General features: G+C 48.6%; 1 protein-coding gene and 2 pseudogenes across 1 annotated transcript; 1 reads left to right on the forward strand and 2 right to left on the reverse strand.

The window, feature by feature from the left end:
• The first annotated feature begins 7,449 nt into the window (after positions 1-7,449).
• Positions 7,450-12,372, forward strand: LOC144284110 (RNA-binding protein 4B pseudogene; annotated as a pseudogene).
• A 1,897-nt stretch (positions 12,373-14,269) lies between these two features.
• Positions 14,270-17,490, reverse strand: LOC144284111 (adenosine deaminase pseudogene; annotated as a pseudogene).
• Positions 17,491-20,841: 3,351 nt separating this feature from the next.
• Positions 20,842-22,383, reverse strand: LOC144284112 (ubiquitin carboxyl-terminal hydrolase 17-like protein 6). The gene has a single exon (XM_077848464.1). It carries the CDS (start codon positions 22,381-22,383, stop codon positions 20,842-20,844), a length of 1,542 nt encoding a protein of 513 aa, XP_077704590.1.
• Between the last annotated feature and the right edge of the window lie 1,737 nt (positions 22,384-24,120).

The raw sequence follows: 24,120 nt of genomic DNA on the forward strand, positions 1-24,120 counted from the left end.
GAGGAGAAATGAGCGTGACGTGAGTCCAGCCTTCGATCTCCAGGGTCGGTCGGCGGGACCCGGGGCAGCGGCCCAGGGAGGTGCAGGCGTGGGAGCTCCCCGGGGCAGGAGGGGCCCACACCCCCGAGCTCGGGCACCGGCGGGGCTTAGCCTGGGGACGTGCCGGGCCACTCAGGAGAGGAGCACGTGGGCCCGGGGCTCCTGGAGGCATCAGGCTGCTCTCGGCAGGTGTGTCCACTAGGGTCTGCTCCACCTGCAGGGGCCCACGATGCCGGGTGACCCTGTGGCCAGCACGGCCGCCCGCCGTCCCGAAATGGAGCCGCAGCTCAAGGCCGCTGTGGGACGAGGACATGGAGGCAGAGACGGTGCAGTTTCCATGGTGAGCCGCGGGCACCTGCTGGCGCGGCTGCATCGGGGCCTTTCCAGGGTCGTGGGGCCCCCTCAGCACGAGGAGCTGGGGCGCCCAGGGGCTCAGTGCGGGAATCGTCTGCCTTGGGCTCAGGCCGTGACCTCAGAGTCCTGGGATCGAGCCCCGCGCCCCGCGCAGTGGAAGGTCTGCTTCTCCCTCTGCCCTCCCTGCCCCCTGCTCATGCTTGGTCTCTGCCAAACAAATATATAAAATCTTAAAAAAAAAAAAAAGAAGCCAGAAGCTTTTTATTCCTTTCAAGCAAGTTTTAACTGCGCGGATAGCCCCAAAGCCTTGCCGCAGGATTGTGTCCTCAGCGCACATCAGCCTGTCCCGCCACCGCGTGGGATGTCCCGTCTGCAGCACCGTCCTGCTCCTCCCGCCCCAACTTTCTGCCCTGCAGACAGTGATAGAGAGCAGCAAGGGCGCAGGCCTCTAAGCAGGGCACAGCGGGGGGGGGGCCCCTTCCTGCTGCTTCTTCAGCTCCCGGGGGGTGGGGACATTTGTATGTCACACCCCACATTATTGCCTGATTTTTTCCTAATTAAAAAAAAAATCGAAGGAGGGGAAGATGGCAGAGGAGTAGGGTCCCCAAATCACCTGTTCCCACCAAATTACCTAGATAACCTTCAAATCATCCTGAAAATCTACGAATTAGGCCTGAGACTTAAAGAGAGACCAGCTGGAGTGCTACAGTGAGAAGAGTTCGGCTTCTATCAAGGTAGGAAGACGGGGAAAAAGAAATAAAGAAACAAAAGGCATCCAAGGGGGAGGGGCCCCACAAGGAGCCGGGCTGAGGCCGGGGCGAGTGTCCCCAGGACAGGAGAGCCCCGTCCCGGAGGAGCAGGAGCTGCACCAACCTTCCCGGGAGGAAAGGGGCTCGCAGGGAGTTAGAGCAAGACCCAGGAGGTCGGGGATGCCCTCGGGCTCCCTGAGACACTAACAGACACCTGCGCCCCGGGAGAGTGCGCTGAGCTCCCTAAGGGCTGCAGCACGCAGGGCGGGACCCAGAGCAGCTCCGAGGGGCTCGGGGGCGGCTCCGCAGAGGGGGCTGCGGGGCGGGAGCAGCTGGGGGGGGGCCAGGGCAGAGGAAGAGGCTCCGGGGAGAGGGCTGCGGGGGCGGGAGCAGCTCAGAGGGGCTCAGGCGGTGGCTCTGCGGAGGGGGCTGTGGGGCAGGAGCAGCTGGCTGGGGGGCTTGGGCTGGAGGAAGAGGCTCCGGGGAGGAGGCTTCGGGGCGGGAGCAGCTTGGAGGGGCTCGGGCGGAGGAAGAGGCTCCGTGGAGGGGGCTGCGAGGCGGGAGCAGCTCTGAGGGGCTGGGGGTGGCTCAGTGGAGGGGGCTGCAGGGCGGGAGCAGCTCGGGGTCTTGGGCGGAGGAAGAGGCTACACGGAGGGGGCTGCGGCGGCGGCTCCGCGGAGGGGGATGCGCGGCGGGAGCAGCTTGGAGGGGCTCGGGCGGAGGAAGAGGCTCCGGAGAGGGGGCTGCGGGGCGGGAGCAGCTTGGCGGGGGCTCGGGTGGCGGCTCCGCGGAGGGGGCTGCATGGAGGGAGCAGCTTGGAGGGGCTAGGGCAGAGGAAGAGGCTCCGCGGAGGGGTCTGCGGGGCGGGAGCACAAATCCAACAGCGCAGGCCCCACAGCACAGGGCGCCAGGACACAGCCCAGGATCTGGCCTCCCCCGGGACAGGCAGAGGCCCGGAGGGCCCAGGACAGCAAAGACTCTCCTGCCCCAGGCTGAGCAGATCAGCAGCCCCGCCCTGGAGCCTCAAGGCCCTGCAGACCAAGAGCTTTGTAGTTACTGCAGGAGCTGACTCCAGGGCTCCAGACCTGCTTCCACCACTGCGGTTGTTATTCCAGGGGCCTCACGGGGTAAACAACCCCCACTGAGCCCTGCACCAGGCAGGGGGCAGAGCAGCTCCCCCAAGTGCTAACACCTGAGAATCAGCACAACAGGCCCCTCCCCCAGAAGACCAGCTAGACGGACAACTTCCAGGGGAATTCAAGGGACTTAAAGTATACAGAATCAGAAGATACTACCCCGTGGTTTTGTTTTGCTTTGTTTTGTTTTCTTTTGTTTTGCTTTTTTTTTATTTTTTTTATTTATTTATGATAGTCACAGAGAGAGAGAGAGGCAGAGACACAGGGAGAGGGAGAAGCATGCTCCATGCACCGGGAGCCCGATGTGGGATTCGATCCCGGGTCTCCAGGATCGGGCCCTGGGCCAAAGGCAGGCGCCAAACTGCTGTGCCACCCAGGGATCCCTTGTTTTGCTTTTTGATTTCTGTTTGCTTCCCCCACCTTTTTTTTCCCTTTATTCCTTTTTCTTTCTCTTTTTTTCTTTTTTCTTCCTTTTTTCTTTTTTCTTTTTCTCTTTTCTTTCCTTCTTTCTCTCCTCTCTTTTTCTCCTTTTCCCAATACAACTTGTTTTTGGCCACTCTGCACTGAGCAAAATGACTAGAAGGAAAACCTCACCTCGAAAGAATCAGAAACAGTCCTCTCTCCCACAGAGTTACAAAATCTGGATTACAATTCAATGTCAGAAAGCCAGTTGTCAGAGAGCTGGAGAAAAGACAGCAAATAGATCCTACACCCAGCAGAAGAAGAGGGTTAAAAACGATTTGAGCAGAACTCAATGAAATAGAGACCAGAAAAACTGTGCGACTGATCAACAAAATCAGGAGTTGGTTCTTTGAAAGAATTAGTAAGATAAACCATTAGCCAGCCTTATTAAAAAGAAGAGAGAAAAGCCTCAAATTAATAAAATCATGAATGACAAAGGGGAGATCACTACCAACACCAAGGAAATACAAACGATTTTAAAAACTTATTATGGGCAGCCATATGCCAATAAATTAGGCAATCTAGAAGAAATGGACAGATTTCTGGAAAACCACGAACTACCAAAACTGGAACAGGAAGAAATAGAAAACCTGAACAGGCCGATAACCAGGGAGGAAATTGAAGCAGTCATCAAAACCCTCCAAAGACCAAAAGTCCAGGGCCAGATGGCTTCCATGAGGAATTCTATCAAACGCTTAACGAGACACCGTACCTATTCTACTACAGCTGTTTAAAAGACAGAAAGAGATGGAGTACTTCCAAACTTCTTCTATGAGGCCAGCATCACCTTAATTCCAAAACCCAACAAAGACCCCACCCAGAAGGAGAATTAGAGACCAATATCCCTGATGAACATGGATGCAAAAATTCTCAACAGGATACTAGCCAATAGAGGCCAACAATATATTAAGAAGATGATTCAAAATGACCAAGTGGGATTTATACCCGGGATGCAATGCTGGTTCAACACACGTAAAACAATCAATGTGACTGACCATATCAGCAAGAGAAAAAACAAGAACCATTTGACCCTCTCAATAGAGGCAGAGAAAGCATTTGACAAAATAGAGCATCCGTTCCTGATCAAAACTCTTCAGAGTGTAGGGAGAGAGGGAATATTCTTCAGCATCTTAAAAGCCATCTACGAGAAGCCCACAGCAACTTTCTCAATGGGGAAGCACTGGGAGCCTTTCCCCTAAGATCAGGAACAGGACAGGGATGTCCACTCTCACCACTGCTATTCAACATAGCACTAGAAGTCCTAGCCTCAGCCATCAGGCAACAAAAAGGAATAAAAGGCGTTCAAATTGGCAAAGAAAAATTCAAACTCTCCCTCTTCGCAGATGACATGATACTTTACATAGAAAACCCAAAAGAGTCCACCCCAAGATTGCTAGAATTCATACAGCAATTTGGCAGTGTGGCAGGATACAAAATCAATGCCCAGAAGTCAGTGGCATTTCTGTACACTAACAACGAGACTGAAGAAAGAGAAATTAAGGAGTCAACCCCATTTACAATTGCACCCAAAAGCATAAGATACCTAGGAATCAACCTAACCAAAGAGGTAAAGGATCTATACCCTAAAAACTACAGAACGCTTCTGAAAGAAATGGAGGAAGACACAAAGAGATGGAAAAATATTCCATGCTCATGGATTGGAATAATTAATATTGTGAAAATGCCAATGCTACCCAGGGCAATTTACACGTTCAATGCAATCCCTATCAAAATACCATGGACTTTCTTCAGAGAGTTGATACAAATCATCTTAAGATATGTGTGGAATCAGAAAAAAACCCCGAATAACCAGGGGAATATTGAAAAAGAAAACCATAGCTGGGGGCATCACAATGCCAGATTTCAGGTTGTACTACAAAGCTGTGGTCATCAAGACAGTGTGGTCCTGACACAAAAACAGACACATAGATCAATGGAACAGAATAGAGAATCCAGAAGTGGACCCTCAACTTTATGGTCAACTAACATTCTACAAAGCAGGAAAGCCTACCCACTGGAAAAAAAGACAGTCTCTTCAATAAATGGTGCTGGGAACACTGGACATCCACATGCAGAAGAATGAAACTGGATCATTCTCTTACATCATACACAAAGATAAACTCAAAATGATGTAAGATCTAAATGTGAGACATTCCATCAAAATCCTAGAGGAGAACACAGGCAACACCCTTTTTGAACTCGGCCACAGTAACTTCTTGCAAGATACATCCATGAAGGCAAGAGAAACAAAAGGAGAAATGAACTATTGGGACTTCATCAAGATAAGAAGCTTCTGCACAGCAAAACTGAAAGACAACCTACAGAACGGGAGAAGATATTTGCAAATGACACACCAGATAAAGGGTTAGAAACCAAGATCTATAAAGAACTTATTAAACTCAAAAGCAAAGAAACAACCAATCCAATCATGAATTGAGCAAAAGACATGAACAGAAATCTCACAGAGGGAGACATAGACATGGCCACCAAGCACATAAGAAAATGCTCCACATCACTGGCCATCAGGGAAATACAAATCAAAACCACCATGAGATCCCACCTCACACCAGTGAGAATGGAGAACATTAACAAGGCAGGAAACAACAATTTTTTGTCTGCTTTTTATTTAAAAAATGACCATGATTCTTTGGGAGGTGATACAAGATTGCTTTCCAGTCAGATCATAATTTCCACAATTTCTGTAATAACTATAAATTTGAAAGTTTCTCACTCTCCCCACCCCAATTCACTTTTGGCACCTGTGTGTGAAATGTCACTTCCAAAAAAAGGGGGAAAATATGCTGAATACTGGGTTTTCATCACACAGTACTCCTTTCGTGAGGAAAAATGTTCTGGTTGCTAAATTGAGAATATTGATACAAGAATGCTTAACAATATCTCATCAGTAAAAGCTTTTTTCTAACCAGCTCTATGGCTGTCTCAGAAGAAAATTACATAGAAATAGCAGCCAATTCCTAGAGGTAAAAAGGCAATGGCTTATCTTCTCCTTTTCCACTTCTCCTAATTTTACATTTAGAATTAGAGCAAATCTATGAGAGGTAGCAGAAGGTCTGGCACAGGCTCTGGCTTCATGATTTGAAAATACAATTTCAACTCATCACATTCTTCAGAAGAACTCATTATACTTAAAAGAAACACACAAAGAGGCTCTCTTCACCTCTGCATGCAGAGGTTGACCAGAAGGACATACATTGGTTACCAACAGAGAAGGATGAGCCTATGATCTGGCAATTAGGAGATGGTGTATCCAAAGATATAGTCTTGACCTGGTTAGAAAACTGTGTCATTTGTAAAGTATATTACTCTTGAGTCTTCACTTACTTGCTAAAAAGAAGCTTCTACACAAAAATCAGGATGGTACAGGAGAGAAATAGCTAAGACAGGCTATAGTTGACTAATCTTTAAACACAAAGAATTCAACTTTCATTTTTCATATGTGTGAAGGGTTTGTGAGCTTGTTACTGACCTATTTGGCCCAATTCATATTTATTTTTATTTTATCCACCGTGCTTCAGATCCATGGGGTATTGCCAAAAAACTTATCCCAAAAATCTCTCAATTTTTATTAGAGCTTAATGGATTTATTTGAATACTTCTGTTAAGCTGATAAGAGTTAGGGAGAGTCTTATCCTACTCCCTTCCCCAAACCTAATTAGACATTTTTATTTCAAAACAAAAGATGGTGATATTATAAAACTAGGGAGGGAAATAAGATGCTATGACAGTACACTTCTTTTTAGTTAACACTTATTTCTTACCTATAGCACTACGTATGTGATAAAACTTTTGGGAAGGAGAAGGGAAGAAGGAAATTCCAAAGCCTCCCAACAAAGTAGCCATTCCAATGCATGGACAAGGGCTTATTTCTCCTGCCAGCCACTGATTCACAAATATTTTCCCCTTTTAAAGAAGTATGTGTGAATGAGGTTGGGGAGAGCAAGGAACACATCAAGGCGTCAACTATACTCTTCTCTTAATGAGCCCGCCCTATGTCCTTAGTGGCGACTGACTTCATCCGCCATCTTGGCTTTCACGGTAAGCAACATCTTTCTTTAAAACTTTTCTTGTTCTTGCTGCTTTTCTTGCCGTTCTTGTCTTTGTTCTCAGACATGTTTTTGGCTCTGATTTCTCTCATTAGGTCAAAGAATACCTTGTCCACATTGGCTCGCGTTTTAGCAGATGTCTCCACGTACTGCACACCCCACTCCTCTGCTTTAGTCCTTGCCTCTTCGATGGGCACCTGCCTCCGCTCCTCTAGGTCGGACTTGTTTCCCATGACAAGCAATGGACTTGCCTTTTTTTTTTCTGGACCACATATCCATAATGGACATACAGTGCCCAAGGCCCTCAGATGCAAGAAAATATCATCCTTGTCTATGCTATACACCAACCAAGTAACAACTGCTGCCACATCCTGGGCTCTCCTGGAAAGAGAGGTTCCTATAGACACTGGCGTGTGACCATTCACATCCAGCTGTCCATTGAGCCTTGGGAGGCATAGCTACTGAGGTCTCCTCAATGCAGGAGAGAGTCGAACTTGAGGCCGCGGGCTTATCCCACCTGCAGGGGAGGTCTCCCCTGTTCTTCCTCAGTCCCTTGCTGGATGCCACCATACCAGAGAAGGTCAGCCCTCCCCAGTCCCCTTGGCTATGTAGGGAGCCCCCATGACATCAACTGAGTGAACTGCAATGGAGTTTGTCTACTTTATGGATGGTATGAGCACCATGCTACAGGGGGGGAGCTCATGTGGAATATTTATGTCCCTAATAAAGGACACAACCCACCCAACAGTCAGCAGTAGAAGCCAAGCTTTAGGCTGCCATTTAGCTCTGGATGCCCTGGTCAGCAAATGGTTCCATCAGCACCTCTTACAAACTCTTGGGCCACTGTCTAAGAGTTGTTCCTGTTAGGGTAAGGAACTCAGGGCACTCTTGCCTCAGAGATACCCCAAATATAAATCAAAATCACAGATGTCCCCACATGCAGTAAGGCCACAATGCAAGGCCTCCCTGGGACACCACTTGTCCTCCTTGGTGTTCCAACATTACAGATCGTGGCCAGACGCTCATTTTGCTTCTCAGGATACATAATGCTGGCCCTACAGGAGGGACTCAATAAGTAAAATCCCACCTCCCCTGGAGACCACAAGCAGCCAGTGGAACTGAGAGGCACACACTGGTCTCCTCAAACAACTCCTATTTAAGCTTCAAGGTGTCAAACGGGCCTCCAGTGGAGGCCATCAGGGGCCTTGACAACACAGAGTTTCAAGACAAAAGGATGCACGTGCAGTTATCCACAAGCCGACTTCGGACTGCCCCTGGGATGGGAGACCAGAGTGGCTGCTATCGGCGTGGGAAAGAGGGGCACTGGTCCAAAGAGTGTCCAGTAGATCGCACAGGTCATGTGGCGGACTTTACTGAGCAGCATAATGGACAGTATGGAGCAGTGCGCACGCCGTACACCCTGGGCTGCGGGGAACCCACGTGTTACAACGATGCATATGGAGCATCGACTCCTAGAAGTGCTACCGGGTCCGCTCTTATGAGGCAGTGGCGGTGGCAGCAGCAGCCTCTGCGTACAACTGCGCGGAGCAGTCCATGTCCCATCTGCCTCATGACCAGAGCACAGCTGGGACCAGTCACCCCAACCCCACTTCTGTTGATCCCTACGACAGACACCTGTTGCCGAGCTCAGGGGCTGCTGCCACTTCGGCTCTGTGGCTGCTGCCGCTGCCAACACCTTGTCCTACTATGGAAGGGACAGGAGCCCCCTTCGTCGTGCCACAGCTGTGCTCCCCACGGTTATGGGCCAGAGAGTGAGCTGCCGCAGGCCTCAGCAGCTGCACGGATTCTCTGTATGGCATGGCCCAGTGTGAGCGGGAGCACATGTGGACCGAGCACGGTGCTCAGCCTTTAGAAACTGGAGGTAGGATCATTGCGGACTGAACCCTGGGCTGCGGTCATATATGAGAACCTGCTCCACGCGTCCCCTTGCCATGATGTTTCCATTGCTTCGTGTTTGAGTAAACAAAGGAGTTTGTGACCAACTGTGTTTTCTTTCTTAATTTAATTCTTATAAGTTGACTTTTCTTTCCTCTTGATACTAGTCCCTGTAGCCTTTCACTCCGTTCCTTATATTCTCAGCCTCTGAGCAGCCCTAGGTAAGGATTATGCTGGCATCCCCTTTTTCCTGTACCGTGGATCCCCCTCTTATCTTGCTTTCCTTAGGAATTGAGCCCTTCTCCCTGTCTACCTGCAACATCTCCTTTCCCTTTAAAATGACCATGTAGTGGCACGAGACCTTTTACTCTTCTGTTAGCTCTGGGCCCTAACGTTGAGGCTAATCTTCTGAAACTGTTAGGACCATTGGGGTTTTGGGGGTGGGGGTTGTTGTTTTGTTTGTTTTGCTTTATGTCTGACCTGTGATCGTGGTACAGCATTAACTGAAATTTAGCCTTGTTTTATTTCACTCCTCCCACTTTTTAAAAAATATTTTGACAAATAAACGTTTCTAACACTTAAAAAAAAGTGAGAGAAAGAGGGAGAGTACGAGCAGGGGGAAAGGCAGAAGGAGAGACAAAGCGTTCCAAGCAGCCTTCTTGCCGAACATGCAAAGCTTGGCATTTGGCTTTATCCGACAACCAAGAGATCATGACCTGAGCCAAGATCAAGCGGGATGCGTAACCGACTGAGCCACTCAGATTTTATTGATTTATCCATGAAAGACACAGAGAGAGACAGAGACACTGGCAGAGGGAGAAGCAGGCTCCATGCAGGAAGCCCAATGTGGGACTCGATCCGGGTCTCAAGGATCACGCCCTGGGCCGAAGGCAGGTGCTCAACCACTGAGCTACCCAGGAGAGGAAAAAAGGGGTTTCTGAGGCAGAGCAGCATAAAGAGACACAAGGAGACATGAAATTATATGGCTTGCTCACACAACGCTGGTAGTGAAGTATGGCTGAAACCTCAAAGGCTGCAGATGGAGTGTTAATATGTTTTCAATGACGCATTTACAAATTTTGACTTATTCTATAGTCAAAGAGTGAGTTATGAGTAGATGACATGATTCTTTCTGTATTTGTATTCAAATTAAAAGGGAATGGAAGAAAAAAATAGGGAGATTACTGTCTCTCTAATTTATTTGTTACTCCTTGCTGTTTCTTAAACTTCAGAATAGAATTACTACCATCATTTTTTTACAGTTTTTTTAATGTCTTTTATTTTTAATTCTTTTAAGTAATCTCTCTGCCCAACATAGGGCTTGAATTCATGACCCTGAGATAGATAGAGTTGCATGCCCTACCAACTGAGCCAGCCAGGAGCTCCATTATTCATTGATCATCTTCATAACTACAACTTTTTATATTCTTTGTTTTCCTCATCATCACTTAGCTGCTTTGTTTTCTTTGCAGCCTGTTCCACTAAGGAGCAGTTGGTGGCCTCTCTTATTCTTTAACTTGAACAAACAGAAGGAGTAGCAATGTAAAAGGGTCCAGGGCCAACTTGACTTCAAATTCTTCCTCATTTCCAATGTGTCTTACAAGACCTCTCTTTTTGTTTCATTCTCTAGGATTAGAAGAAAGCCTTTGTTGTAATTTTAGTTAGCCTTATTAATGACACCTTTCCTTTATTTCAAATATTTGAGAATGTTTATATTATATGTAGGGATGAAGTTGAAGCCCACTGTTTGGGAGCCAAGACTGTATAGGAAAGACAGTATATAATACTTTGTGATATGAATGATTTATCTATCTCAGATTTCAGTTACTGTTAACACTATTATAAAAAGACAGTATCCATATATAGAAACATTTCTTATTGATAATGTTTTATGTAACTAAGTATTATGAAGATGAGTCCTTTTTGGTTTGATCTCTTTTTCCCAAATTAGGAATGAGTATTAAGATTTAGCATCAAGTTTATGATATATTTGAATTTTTGCTCCATGCATGCAACTTAATTTTTGTAAGTTAATACTGAGTTTTATAATATTAAAAACGGGTGTCAGCCTCACATGCCCAGCTGGTGACAATGTGGGAAGCTAGTAGGGATGGGTCAGCTTAGAGCAAGTTAAGTACTGCATGAATGTATTCCAATTCAAAAGAAGAAAAACCATTCTGTCTGCCAAACAAAATATATTCTGAAGGCTGGCTGTTTTGTAATACTTGATCTGAAATTTTTGGGGTCTGAAATTTATAAAAGAATTAAATTATAAAATGCTAAATGGCTTGCCTTTATTATGAAGTAATCAGTTACTTTATTTTTTTATTTATTTATGATAGTCACACAGAGAGAGAGAGACAGAGAGAGAGAGAGGCAGAGACATAGGCAGAGGGAGAAGCAGGCTCCATGCACCGGGAGCCTGATGTGGGATTCGATCCCGGGTCTCCAGGATCGCGCCCTGGGCCAAAGGCAGGTGCCAAACCGCTGCACAACCCAGGGATCCCAATCTGTTACTTTAAAATCAAAAGAGAAGAAGAACTGGGGGTGGTGGAAGGGGAGGAGGGCGGGGGGTGGGAGTGAATGGGTGACGGGCACTGGGGGTTATTCTGTATGTTAGTAAATTGAACGCCAATAAAAAATTTAAAAAAAAAGAAATAAAGCAAATATCATGAAACCTAGTTATTACAAATTGCCATCTGTATTTATAATAACATTGGTAGCTATTTTTTTCTAATAAGATGAGTGGAATTTCCTTGATTATAGGTTTATTTTTATTATTTTCTATTTTGAAACGGCCAATATGCTTATGAGTAAGATTTGTGTGGTCAGCTTCTGTTCTTTCATAAACTTCAGATAAAAATCATTTTAGCTGTAACCAAAACCTGAAGTCTTTAAAAAATGGCAGATGTTAATTTAAAAACAGCATATACTAATTTAGTTTGCTGTGTGATTATGGTCTAATGGAAGTTTCATAAGCTTTCTTTTCCCCTAACTCAGAAAAGTATATGTCAGAGTTTTGGAGTATGTCCTTAGCCAAGAATTTTATCCACTTAACATATGTTTACAAACTTATATAAAGCAAAAAAGAATGTAGGTAACTATAGTGAGCAAGAAATATAGTTTTGCTCATATTATCTGATGTTTGCCAAAAGAAGAATAAAAGATGTATGAATTAAATCATACAGAGAAAAATACACGTTTGAGGAAATTCAACAAGAAACAGATATCCCTGAAAGAGAACTTGGTAGAGCTCTGCAGTCCCTCGCCTGTGGTAAACCAACACAGCGGGTTCTTACAAAAGAACCCAAGTCCAAGGAAACAGAAAATGGCCACAGATTCACAGTTAATGATCAGTTCACATCCAAAGTACACAGAGTCAAGACTCAAACAGTTGCTGCCAAACAAGGTGAATCTGACCCAGAAAGGAAAGAAACGAGGCAGAAAGTAGATGACGACAGGAAACATGAGATCGAAGCTGCTATCCTGCGGATAACGAAATCCAGAAAGAAGATGCAGCACAGTGTGTTAGTAGCAGAGGTAACTCAGCAGGTGAAGGCTCGATTCTTCCCAAGTACAGTTGTTATTAAGAAACATATAGAAGGACTTATTGAAAGAGAATATTTGGCACGAACACCTGAGGATTGCAAAGTATACACATATGTAGCATAAAATGCGTTCAGAAATTTGATTTATCCTTGGACTGTACTCTTCGCATGGACTGAGAAGTTCTTTTAAATCATTAAATATTAAGACGACCATCTCTTCTATTAAATTACAGCACATGTTCTAGACCATTCAGATCAAGCCTTTACTCCCTTTGAGAGTTTTCAAAATCAATTGATTGAGCTTCAGGCTTTACAGAGTTTATCCCTGTAGAGATCATCTTTTTTTTTTTTCTGGTTCTTCAAAATTTTATTAACAAAACCAGGGAGAGGGGAGGCAACAGTGAGCAAACTGCACAGTCCCACCCAGGCACAGAGAACGGAGAGACAGAGGGACAGACAAGGACAGAAGAAAATCCTGAGACCCTCTGATACCGGCAGCGGGGTAGTCAAATGGTGGGTGGGCACAGGGAGAAACTCAGGGACCACTGGAGAAACAGATGAATGGCAGAGCAGCCAAACGGGGGATTCGGGCGGCTCCGGGCCTGGAATGCAGAGCGTGGGGACTTCGGGGCCAGTGAGGCTCAGCGGTCAGTACTGGAGCGCGGCTCGGGAGTGAGCGGGTCATGCTGGATCGTGAGGTGCAGCGTCAGGGCCAGTGATCCTGCCCGTCAGTCCCAGCCGTGCGAACGGTGCGTTCCTGCTCAAACAGCTCGTCCGGCTTGTACCACGTGTGCACACGCTCCAGGGCCACTCCAGCAGCCGCAACCTCTCCCAGCAGTAATGCGGGTACACTGGCGTTTGGGCAGGAGGCAGAAGTCACCCGCGAGCTAAAGACATCACGCACAAGAGGACACCCACGTACCTCATCAGCTGGCACTTCGGGGTCCCGGGAGTGCTCGGGGCACAGCACCTGGAGCCGTTTACAGTATGTCTTTCTCTGAGGGTTGTAGACATCACAGAAGAGTCGTGTAGCTCCCTCAATGTGTGTGGGGTACGTGGACCCAAAGGACGTCTGGCTCTCGTACTTGGCAGCAGCGCTCCATGTGGTGCAAGGCAACACGTGGGTTGATAGGGTGCCCGCAGGAGATGCAGAAGATCTGCAGGTCCGTGTCATCACTGTCACCCTCATTGCTTTTCCAAACAAGGGCCTGTTCTGGGATTGTGGGTGGACATGAAATGGGGACACTTGTCGGCCCATTTCACAGAAGCCTCCAGAGCTCTGCTACTATCGGCGGGTCCACCCCCCAGGCTTCCTTGGCCTCCCACCTTCCCCTCCAGCCTTGCCACACTTTCAGTGTGGGCTGCGGGGGCTGCTTCCGTACCCCTGTGGGGGCAGTGGGGTGAGTGGGGTCACCGTGGATCCACAGCTGTTCTGAGGGATGGATGCCTGGTGTGGGAACGCTTCCCTGATGCCACATCTTCCAACCTCCCCCAGCCCATGAGGCAGCTTGTGGATTTGACTGGCCTTGCCATCTGCCCCGGGCAGGAGGCCAGGCTTGCCTTTGCTCCAGCCCCAAGTGGCCAGGACAGAGGCAGCCTTGGCTGCCCCACTTTGTCGCGGACAGGCCTCTGACCTGTTCACATCCACTCTCTCCGGGGAAGCTGAGGGGAGCCGTATAGAATCCTTGTTCCATTGCATCATTACTGGAGTCTTGGGGCAGCTGCTAAAACCACTCGGTTTTAGTATTCCATGTAGGGAGTGGGGCAGTGTCCCATGGTGGGCTGGCCTGGGACCTTGTGCTGTGCTCCGTTCTGTCACCCAGTCACTGTAGATATTTTCTACCTTCCTGCATAACTCAGGTTCCAGGGTACGTGATCTGTTCTCGGTTCCCTTAATAAACAAAGTCAGTCCTCCAAAAAAAAAAAAAAAAAGAAAGAAATATGATCATCTCCTTTTTTTTCCCCCAACAATACCAGCCTTTGAGTTCTTTATTAAGCACCAGATTTTCACATGTGTCACTATAGGAGGGAGGCTTCAGATTCAACCAGACTCTGGCCCATAGTCAGGAGAGATGTGGTGTGCTGAGGTATTCCTGTGTCTAGAAACAGGCACATGGCTTCAAGAGCAGCAGAAGTTGACTATGGGCATCATCGTCTTCCTTGAAAGAGTAAAGGTAAGTGTCGTTCAACCCAGGGAACTGAGGCTCCATCCCCAGGGGGAGGGCTTGGAGAGGTGGCCATAATGTCTTCAGGGATGCTGCCCTGAAGCATCCAAAGATGACATCCCATAGGCTTTAGAGAGCAGATCAAGAAGCTGCTTCTTTTCATCTTCTGGGAGGAAACTAAACTTTGCCGCATTGATGTTCAGTCTCTTAAACTCCTCCTCGGCAAAGTCCATGCCCTCTTTGGGCATCTGGTAATCCGTTCCAGGGTGGACTTGAAGATGAGTGAGTCATCCGTGTTGAGGGAGTAGGTAGCCTGGTCATGTTTGAGCCGAACCACTGCATGCTCCGTGTCCGAGTTCCAGGGGCCTGTGAGGTAACGGGACCAGGGGCAGATCTCGAAGTGCATGTTTTCCTGCTGCAGCCTGTCATAAAGGGCCTCGTCCTGCAGCGTGTGGTAGCCATGGCCCAGCCTCTCCGTCTTGAGCGTGTCCACAGCCTCTTTGACCACCTCCGCTGAGCCCACTCCCCTGCATGCACAGTGCGGTGGATGCCTCTCCTCACAGCCTCCTGGTAGCCCTTCACGTGTCCCAGGAAGACACTGCTCCCTTTAATGGTCTCGTCTCCTGCCAGGTCGATGGCCACCACAGTCTGCTGGTACTTCGGACACAGCTCCACCACCTCCAGGGGCCAACTGGGCTGGTGGCGCAGGTGGCACAGGATGGACCTCACTTTCACCTTGAAGTCCCGTTCTCCCTCCTGCAGGCTCTGGCTCACCAGGGCCACCACCTCCCCTAGGATTTGCAAAATCTCTACATTAAAATTGATGTGGCAGTTTTAATACAATGTATACGAAATAGTCTAAAATTTACAATACCGGAAAACATGATTATTTTTTTTCTCCTAAAGTTGAAAAGCTTGGAATGTATGTCCAACAGTGAGGTAAAACATTTTGTCTCTCAATTTAAAGAACTGTGCAAGAATAACATTCAAACACATTCAATTAGGGCACTTTTCAGTTTTGACAGGAATAATGAATTACTGTAGCCAACAAGGCACAGTTAGAAAATGCCAACATTTCAAGTCAATAAGAACAAGGCAGATAATATCAAGCAAATCTTTTAAAAAACTTTTCTTTTGAAACAATTTCTTTGAGGACAAAGGGCAGTTTGCTTCACGTGACTGTAATTTCTTGTGCCAGGGAGGAGTCTGCCCTAGAGAGCATCGGAAGGCAGCCACTCACTCATTCCTGCACATTGCAAAAGGGCAAAGAAATAAGGTCCATGGAAGGCGCTACTCCCACGTGGAGGATGGAAGGCACTACTTTAAGTTTTTTCTTGTTTGGGGTTTTTAAAATCACGCCACCAGTGTTTGTTGCTCACACTCTCGTGCATGGCCACAGTGGCCCCTCGGCCTCCTGAGGTGCACAGCCAAGCCGTCTCCCCTCAAGGACGTGTGTCCCGTGTGCCTGGGCCAGTGTGGCTGTGTCCAGGACGCAACAGGGAGGCAGCGCTCCACAGGGTCCTGGGGCCATCCAGGTTGTGCCAGGGTCTCACAATGGGCTGAGTTGGACATAAAAGCAAACCTGTAAAAAGAGCAACAGCGTCAGGAGTCCCTAGAGAGAAGACCCTCAGCCACAGGACCTATCCTCCTGCCGGGCCTCCCATCTGCAGCCAGCACCCCCTCTCATGTAGCGGACCCCCCACCCCCTGTCCCGCCTCCCAGGGTGAGTGGGGAGGCTGGCATGGGTTTTGAAGCAGGAGCTCTGCCAGGAGTCTTGCGACAGGCTAGGCTCACAGAAGATCATTGACCGGACCCTGTTGTCCATCCTGACATGGGCTGGAATCCCAGCAGTCTACACATTGGGACACTCAGAGGCTCTGAGCATCAGTCTCAGGGCACCATAAGATTAGATCCACGCTTGTGTTTGTCCCGAATCTTAATGATGTTTCCACCTGTCTTCAACCTGACACCTGCAATCCCTCCTCCCTGCCCCGCCCTCCCACTGGCTGTGAGAGGATGCATCCTGAGGTCTTCACTATACTGACACTTCACTAGCCAGATAGGATGTCCCCTGTCCTCATCCCATGTGCCACTCCATGAGGACGGCCTCCCATTCATGTGCTTGGCAGGTTCACTGGCATTTGAGTGGATGCACTGACCCCTGCCCCTTCCACCCCCAGGTAAAGTGCAGGGACTGTGGGGCCTTTGGACACAAGGCATCAAGCACCAGATGCCCCATAAAACACTGGGGCACGACCCTTGTTCCCATGGACTTGGGCTCCAGGAGGCTGAAGGAGAATGTGGAGCCGGGGAGTCAGCGGGACCAGTGGCACCAGGCTGGACTGTTGGACCAGGCTGAGAGGGAGAAGGCAGAGAGACAAAGGTGAGGAATGGGGCTTGTGACCCGATCGCCAGGCTGACATGACAGACCCTGAGTCCGTGTGCATGCACAGTGTGCAGGGCGGCTGCAGGCAGAGCCAGGCTGGGCGAGGCAGGCAGAGGAGCTCCCAGACTAACAGGGTCCACATTTGGGTGATGGAGCTGTCCCTGCTGATTTGGTGTGGGATTTGTGGCTGGACAAGTGTCCCTGCACCAGTGAATGTATGGAGCTTGGCACATGCCAAGGCAGACCCTTTCTGACTCTGCATGAAACAAACTGCCTGGATGACCTGGTGGGTCACTGTAGTCAGGGTGGGGCAGAGGTGGTCGGAGAGTGGCTGAGGAGGGAAAGGACCAGGTTGGCCCAAGCCCAGAGCAGGTGTCCGGCTGGAAGCCAGGGAAAGGAGTTCCTTCTCCTGTCCATGCTTTGATTTCTCATGCAGGCAAGAAGCTGAGCAGAGGAAGGCCCTGCTCCACAGGTTCCCCAGGCGACCCCGGGAGGGGCAGAAGCGCACCTGGAAGGAAGACACGGAATCTTGTGACTATGTGAGGGTGAGTGTGTGCTGCTTCCCGGGCTGTGCCACTGGGGACTCCCTGGGCTCCATGGGCTTCCTGGGGGAGGTGGGACTCCACTTCCTCTCTGACCAGTGGCAGTTGAGCAGCGTGGTCTTTGCACCCTTTTTTTCCTTGGTGCCCATGATGTTGCCTTATGCCTTGTATGTGTGTGAACCGTGGCTGGTTGGCAGGTGATGGTCATTGGCGGACACTCCTGGAGCACATACCACCTCAGAGAACAGGCCTCTGTCCTTCATGACACATTACCCCCCTGCCCATCCCCTCTCAGGAGCTGCCACCATGACTCTCCAGCATCAGGACTCCTATTGCCTCATGAGCATAGTGGATGGAAGAGCTGGTCCAATGGAAGAAGCATCGCTGTGAGGCAGGACTTTCCCTGTCCCCCCACAATGTCTCAAGGGCATCAAAAGCATCCAGTCATACCTTTGTTCCGGACCAGCCCTGCAACTGCATTCCCTACTCCCAGGTTGAGTCAGATCAACAGATCCCATCTTTTTCTTTCCCTGTTCCGGGTGAGGGGGTTGTTACTAAGGTCTTGGCCTTTAGTTGGTTTCTTTCTTTCTTTCCTGAGTGTTCATTTTGCCTTAGTGCTGGGGCCAAACTCATGGAGTCCCATGTGTTCTCTATTCCCACAGTGTCCACACATGCCGATGCCTGTCTACAACACCAGGAGGCCTTCTTTCCCTGAGCCTGCCCTGCTGATGGAACCACGTACTGAAAATCCAGTCATGAGTGTCTGGTCCCATTCCACATCTCATCTCAGAAGCCCTCAAGTTAGCTTCAGCCCACCTGGTGGACCTCCTGGTGCCCAGGAAGTGCCGATCACTGACACCCCTCAGCCGGCTCGCCAACCCTGTGTCAGGGCTGACAGCCTGGGTGTGCAGCAGATAGACAAGAGGCCCTGCAGAGTGTCCCTCGAGGGTCCCCAGGCTGGCTCCCAGGGCCATGGGTTGGGACACACCCAGGCACCACCCAAGTATCCTGAGGAGAACACCCGTCCCGCTGTCAGCAACGCATTGGCAGACAATTCCAAATGCCCCCCCCAGGCTCCAGGCAAGAAATGTGCCCACATGCCCCTAGCCAGGACCCTGAACCCCCGAAAGAAAGCGTAGTGGAGCCCCAGCCAGCACACCTGCAGAAGCATCCAGGAGGGCCTGTGGGGAATTCAGGGAATCTGTGTGCTCCAGGAAGCGGACATGCCCGTGGATGCACAGCCAGGCCCCCGCAGCCCAGGAAGACACCTGCCCTCCAGCCAAGCAAGGGCCCCCAGCCCACACCTGCCACACCTCACCTGGAGACCTGCAGCCATGCACCGAGCCCCCACGGCCGCACTCTGCGCGGGCCCCCACTCAGCCCCTGGAATGGTCTTCACCAGATTGGACAGAAGCTGCTGGAGCTCCCGGTTCCTTGCAGCTCCCTCATTCCTTCCTCCCGAGAAGCCAGGCCCTGCTCAGGGCCCTCCTGCCCCCCACCTGTTGGACGGAGCCTGTGTCTGTGGCCCCTGGAGTGTCCTCCACGGTGACCTACAGGTGTCCTCATCCTCAGAAGACTGCACACCAAATTGTATGTGGGAATTTTTTATTAAGAATAAAAAACACACAACTTTGTAATAACATTTTAGAGCAAAAACAAACACAGCAGATGCAATATTGTACATAACAATTTCAGAGAAATAATATCAACAAGTACAGAAAATGTCTTCTAGGAGAAAACATGGTGTAATTTGCAAAACTCTGGATGGGATCTTTTTCTAAATCAGAAATTCAGACATTTATGAAACAATTTCAGATTAACTTGTTAATTTCTGTTACAACCAAGTTACAAATTGCCAGGATGATTTCCCTACATTTGTTAGAAAATGGATTTCACTAAGACAAACTGACATTCCAGACTGGGAAGCACGATTTGACATTCCTATAGATTTACCTAAAGAAAAACTGCAGCATCTGTGTAGTGGGGGGAGTGTATGTGTAGGCGCACAAAAGCAGGACACTCAGCACGTGGTGGACTTGACGGTTTCCATCCAGTTCAGCGGGGGAATTGCTGGTTCACCACATCAGTCCAGGTGGGGACATATCCTCATTCCCACAGACACCTCCTCAGTGTCCTCTGCTGTGGAGGACAAGTCCCCGAGTCCATGAGCTGTCTCATTCCCTATGACAGTCTTCAGAGGACGGGGATACCTGCAGGTCCTCTTACGGAACTCTTGGCAAGACATGCACACAGGCTCCCTCACTCTTTACGACACAATAAACTGTATTGGCCATAAGAAACACAATTCCCAGACATGAAAGAAACCCTGACACCTTAGATCTCTAATTTGTCTTAGGTACATGAAAATCTCCAAAAAAGCCTGATTTCTTCTGCACAGATCCTATTGTCCCTTACTATCCAGTAAGGGTGGCATGTCCAAGTTTGAATACAGAGTGAAAATAACATTATGATGTGATGTTACAACTGCACATCTACGGTCACACTCAGAGGCGTTTGCTGGTCATGCAATAATTTCCATTCTACAATGAACTTGTCAAACTCTTCTGTAAGAAATGCAATGATAACACAGAACACCTATAACCTGACCTCAAAATGCTTTGGTAGACTCATGAACTTGGCACTGTTTTCCAGAGGTATCAACCCAGGTCCAAATTTGAATTTGAACTGGTCTGAAATCCAGAGTCCACTTCTTCTGGGTCAAGAGATGCCACAGAGTAGACGGTAGCAAAATAGTCATAAAAAGTTATGTTCAGTGGGAGGCTGGGCATTTCCCTTTGGAATAAGAGTCCTTGTTAGTTTGCTTCTCTTCAGTCTTAATGTGGGAGAGAGTGAAGGGAACATAATAAAATCACTGTGGTTCAATCAGGTCTGAATGCAGTTATCGCCCCAAAAATAAGCACTTAATTTCCATCTTACAATTTCCAAGCAATGACCAAGACACATCGCTAGCAAGACCCAATACATACTTATGTTCGGAGAAATATTCTTTCAATATAAATAGAAGAAAAGCATTGGGAAATGGGGAGCATGACGAAAGGGTCAAACATACTGACTTCAACCCCAGGTCCTCAGCATCATATCCACTCTCAACCCTGATTGCTCACTGCCTCTCACCTGCAAGTGGCCCCCACTCTCCCCAAGGCTGAAGGAGAGGCAGGTTCCTCGATACACCCCATATGAAATCCACACTATCCCAATAAAAGATCATGACAATGAACCAGGTTTAAATATCAGTGTCCTCAAGTTTCAGTTGAGGGCCATATCCCATGAACACACCAGATAGATGGTTCTTCCATACATATAGAACACACACTTCACATAACACAAAATATTTCCAGTATGGGACTGTGTTCGGGTTTGGAGTGAGTGAGTGACGCTGTGTGTGTGGGTGTGTGCGCCCATGTGCACCAAAGTTAGGAGACACATCCCTGGACTGCTTCCCCAGAACTCTGTCCCTTCTTGCTCATCCTCTTGGTAGGTCAGGCTCTCCCTGGCACACGCGGGACTTTGGCCACGTCCCTGGCCACCTGAGGTGGGAGCATCCCAGCTGCAGTGGTGAGCAGGTCGATGGTCTGCTGAGGATGATACTTCGGCATCTCAGGTCTGTATTTGGAGTGGTGAAGGATGACTGCGTTCGCAGGAAGAGCAATTTCTCTTCTCCTGACATTGAGTTCAGGCTTAGGGCGGTTGCATTCTTGGAGGCATCTCCACTGGTCTAATGTCATTTGTTGCCTTGAGGTCTCTTCCCCAAGCTCCTCCAACTCAGGAAGGGTCACGGAGGGATCCGTTGCCGGCTCTCCTGAGGCCTCACCAACCACTGTGGGGTCTGCCTCGGGAGATGCGAGTCCTCCCTCCTTGACTGACTCCCTCCCAAGGTCTCTCTCCAGATCAGTCTTCTGCATATAAAAGAGGACATAGGCAGGTTGGCGCAGCGCGCAAGTCACATCACAGGCGCTGACCTTAGCATCATCCATTTTATACCACTGGCCATTTCCTGCCTTTACAAAACAGAAGTAATGTCCGCTGTGGCAACTCCTCCCAGCGTGCACCAGCACGGCATAGAGCACATAAACCAAGGGTCCTGCCCTCTGCTCAGACAGGCAGTGTTGCATGTCAAGGTGCTCAGGATATTGCACCTCCTTAGTCATTTTGTTGCCTGTCAAGTCTGAGAATCGTCTCAAGACCAGGATGAGGACCTTCGGGGAAGTGTGCAAAGTCAACACCTTGGACGCAGGCACCTTCTCCAGACACTTACTACAATGGTAGGCATTTTCACCTTCCAGCAGTTCGGGCTTCATCAACTGCTCCAAAGCTTGGCTGACGCTGTGAGCAGCCCCGATGTCCAGGCTGATGTCCAGGTAAGGTTCCAGAGTGCTCGAAATGCCTTGGCAGTGGAGACACTGGATTTGAGACCTCCAGTACCCCCCAAAGAGTTGCTGGATGAGGGTGCTGTCCTGAGGACGCTCAGGGTCTGAGGGCTTGTCCTCAGGCAAGCATGCTTGCTGCATTGCATCCAGAATGAACATGAGATACTCATGTGCATCTTCCTGCTTGTGTCTGTGGAAGGCGGTGAGCAGGAGTGGCAGGGGCCGGAGCACACGTCCAGGATGGCAGAGAACCCGCGTCAGGTGAGCCTGCAGGGTACACAGCATGCAGGATGTCTGCCTCCTACAGGTGGTCCCGTGCTGCTGGGACAGCATGTAGCTGGCGAGGGGCTCTGTGTAGGTCAGACACTGTAGGGTCGCATTCACATAGCAAGTGTTGTCCATGTTCTGAAGCCCGGCTCCCACCTGGGAAAGGCTCCTCCAACTCAGAGGCGTCTTGGTGGGAGGCAGCCCTGCTGATGCGGGAGCCAACGGGTCAGTCGGGGAGGAGAGAGTCTTTGATGCAGGGGAGGTCGTCTCGGGCACAGAGGGTCCTCCGTGGACTTCAGCACCGCCTCTCCTTGACCAGCATAACTGGGGTTTGGGAGAGGCGCTGAACTGAGGCTCCTCTGAGGGGTGGAGGTGGGCAGCCTCCATGTCTGCAGAAACAGTGTCCACAAGATACATTCAACCAGGAGCTTCGGGTCGCAAAGGGATGCTCCTCTCACTGTGCCAGTTTCCAAATGTCAGATAGTGAACCTCACCTCCACCTTTTATGGCTTTTGGGCCCTGGGATAAGGCACAAAGTCCTCTCATCCACTCTAATTGCTAGATTGGATTACAGGATTTGGGTGTGGTCTCTCCCTGACAGAGACCATTCAGGTCAGCCCAGCTCCTAATCTTGCCTCCCACAACAGACAGCACCTTCAGATCTTTCTCAAGCTCCCTAACTGCCCCTACCTATTTCTGAACAGACTTTCTTCAGTGTTTCTATGTTCAGTGGAAATCTTAATGGGTGTCCTTTTTCATTTTGAGTAACCTCAAGCGAGCCAAGGAGAGTTAGACATTAGTGATCTAGGACAGGGAAGATCATTCTCCCAAAAGAGCTCAGGTATCACATAGGAACACCTTATTCTCACCAGCCAGAATGTTTGTAGTTGTAACCAATTATTTGGGAATATGGTGTCCATGCTTTGCTTCTACACCTTCATCTCTGTCTACTATGATTCCAATATACAAAGATGATGAAGGTCTTAATGAATATCATTGTCTGTCTAGGTGTGTCTCGGGTCTACAACAAGTGAAATCCTCTGGATGGTTTTATGCTTTTGGGAAACATTCCTTTAAAGCTCCTTTCTGACAGGTCTATATCTTAAATCCAGTGTTATCATGCCGAATTTTAAGTTTTCCTCAGGTAATTCTACACCAATATTCTTTATATACTTTTGACTTAATTGGAGTATGTCGTAGGCTTGCACCTTTTTTACACATTATGGTTTTGGCAGTTGTAGATGCAGGGAGGTAGGCACGGGGTTAGCTCGTGGTTTGGAAGTGTCACTATGGCTTATTCTGTTTACAGAATTGGTAGTCTCTGCTGAAAGATTTTTGATTCGACAAGACAATTAATTCCTACTGTGACCATGACCATTTCCAGTTTATGAATTTGAATAAGCCTTAGGAAAGGTGAAAACCTAAGTCCATTTGTCTTCTTTACTAAACAGAGGCCAAGAGAAATTTTGCAAGGCCTTGGTCAGTGACTGGGCTGCACAAGCCCTGGGGCCCTGCTGAATTCTTGATGTTCACTTGTCATCCCTGGACACTGAGAGAATAAAAGTGTCATCACCTATGCCACCGTGTTTTAGGATATTTATTCTGAAACCATGGAGTCTAAAAAAACTTTTGTGTAGGATGCTCTTTATGATATCTCCGTGTTTAACTGAAAGTTTTAATTGACAAAATGAATATTACATCATGAATATCGTCAAACTATGACCCCATTTTTATTGCCATTAGCTCTAAATTGAGCAACCATACAGAGACATGGGGCCTAGGAATGATGTCTTTTGCTGAGTCTCCTCGTGTTGTCCAGAGATCCCATTACTCATTGTTTGACATGAGAAATAACTGTTTGGGAAGGTTTAACAATCCCTCTCTTTCTATAATCTGCTTAAACAAAGCCAGGCACATCCTCTGTGCCTGAGAAAGTACAATATTATTATTGTCTGCTTATCATTGTTTTTTTAATCATCATTCTCATTCTTATTATCTGCCTCAATTAAGTATTTAAACACCTTATGAGTATTCTATGTCAGTTGATTGGCTAGATGCCTGATGAACTTCAGTAGTCTATTACAATATCCCCAGTTCAACTTTGGACTCTATTAAAAATTTCCT

Source organism: Canis aureus, chromosome 15 (genome assembly GCF_053574225.1).
Source record: "Canis aureus isolate CA01 chromosome 15, VMU_Caureus_v.1.0, whole genome shotgun sequence".
NCBI classification, from domain to species: Eukaryota; Metazoa; Chordata; class Mammalia; order Carnivora; family Canidae; genus Canis; species Canis aureus.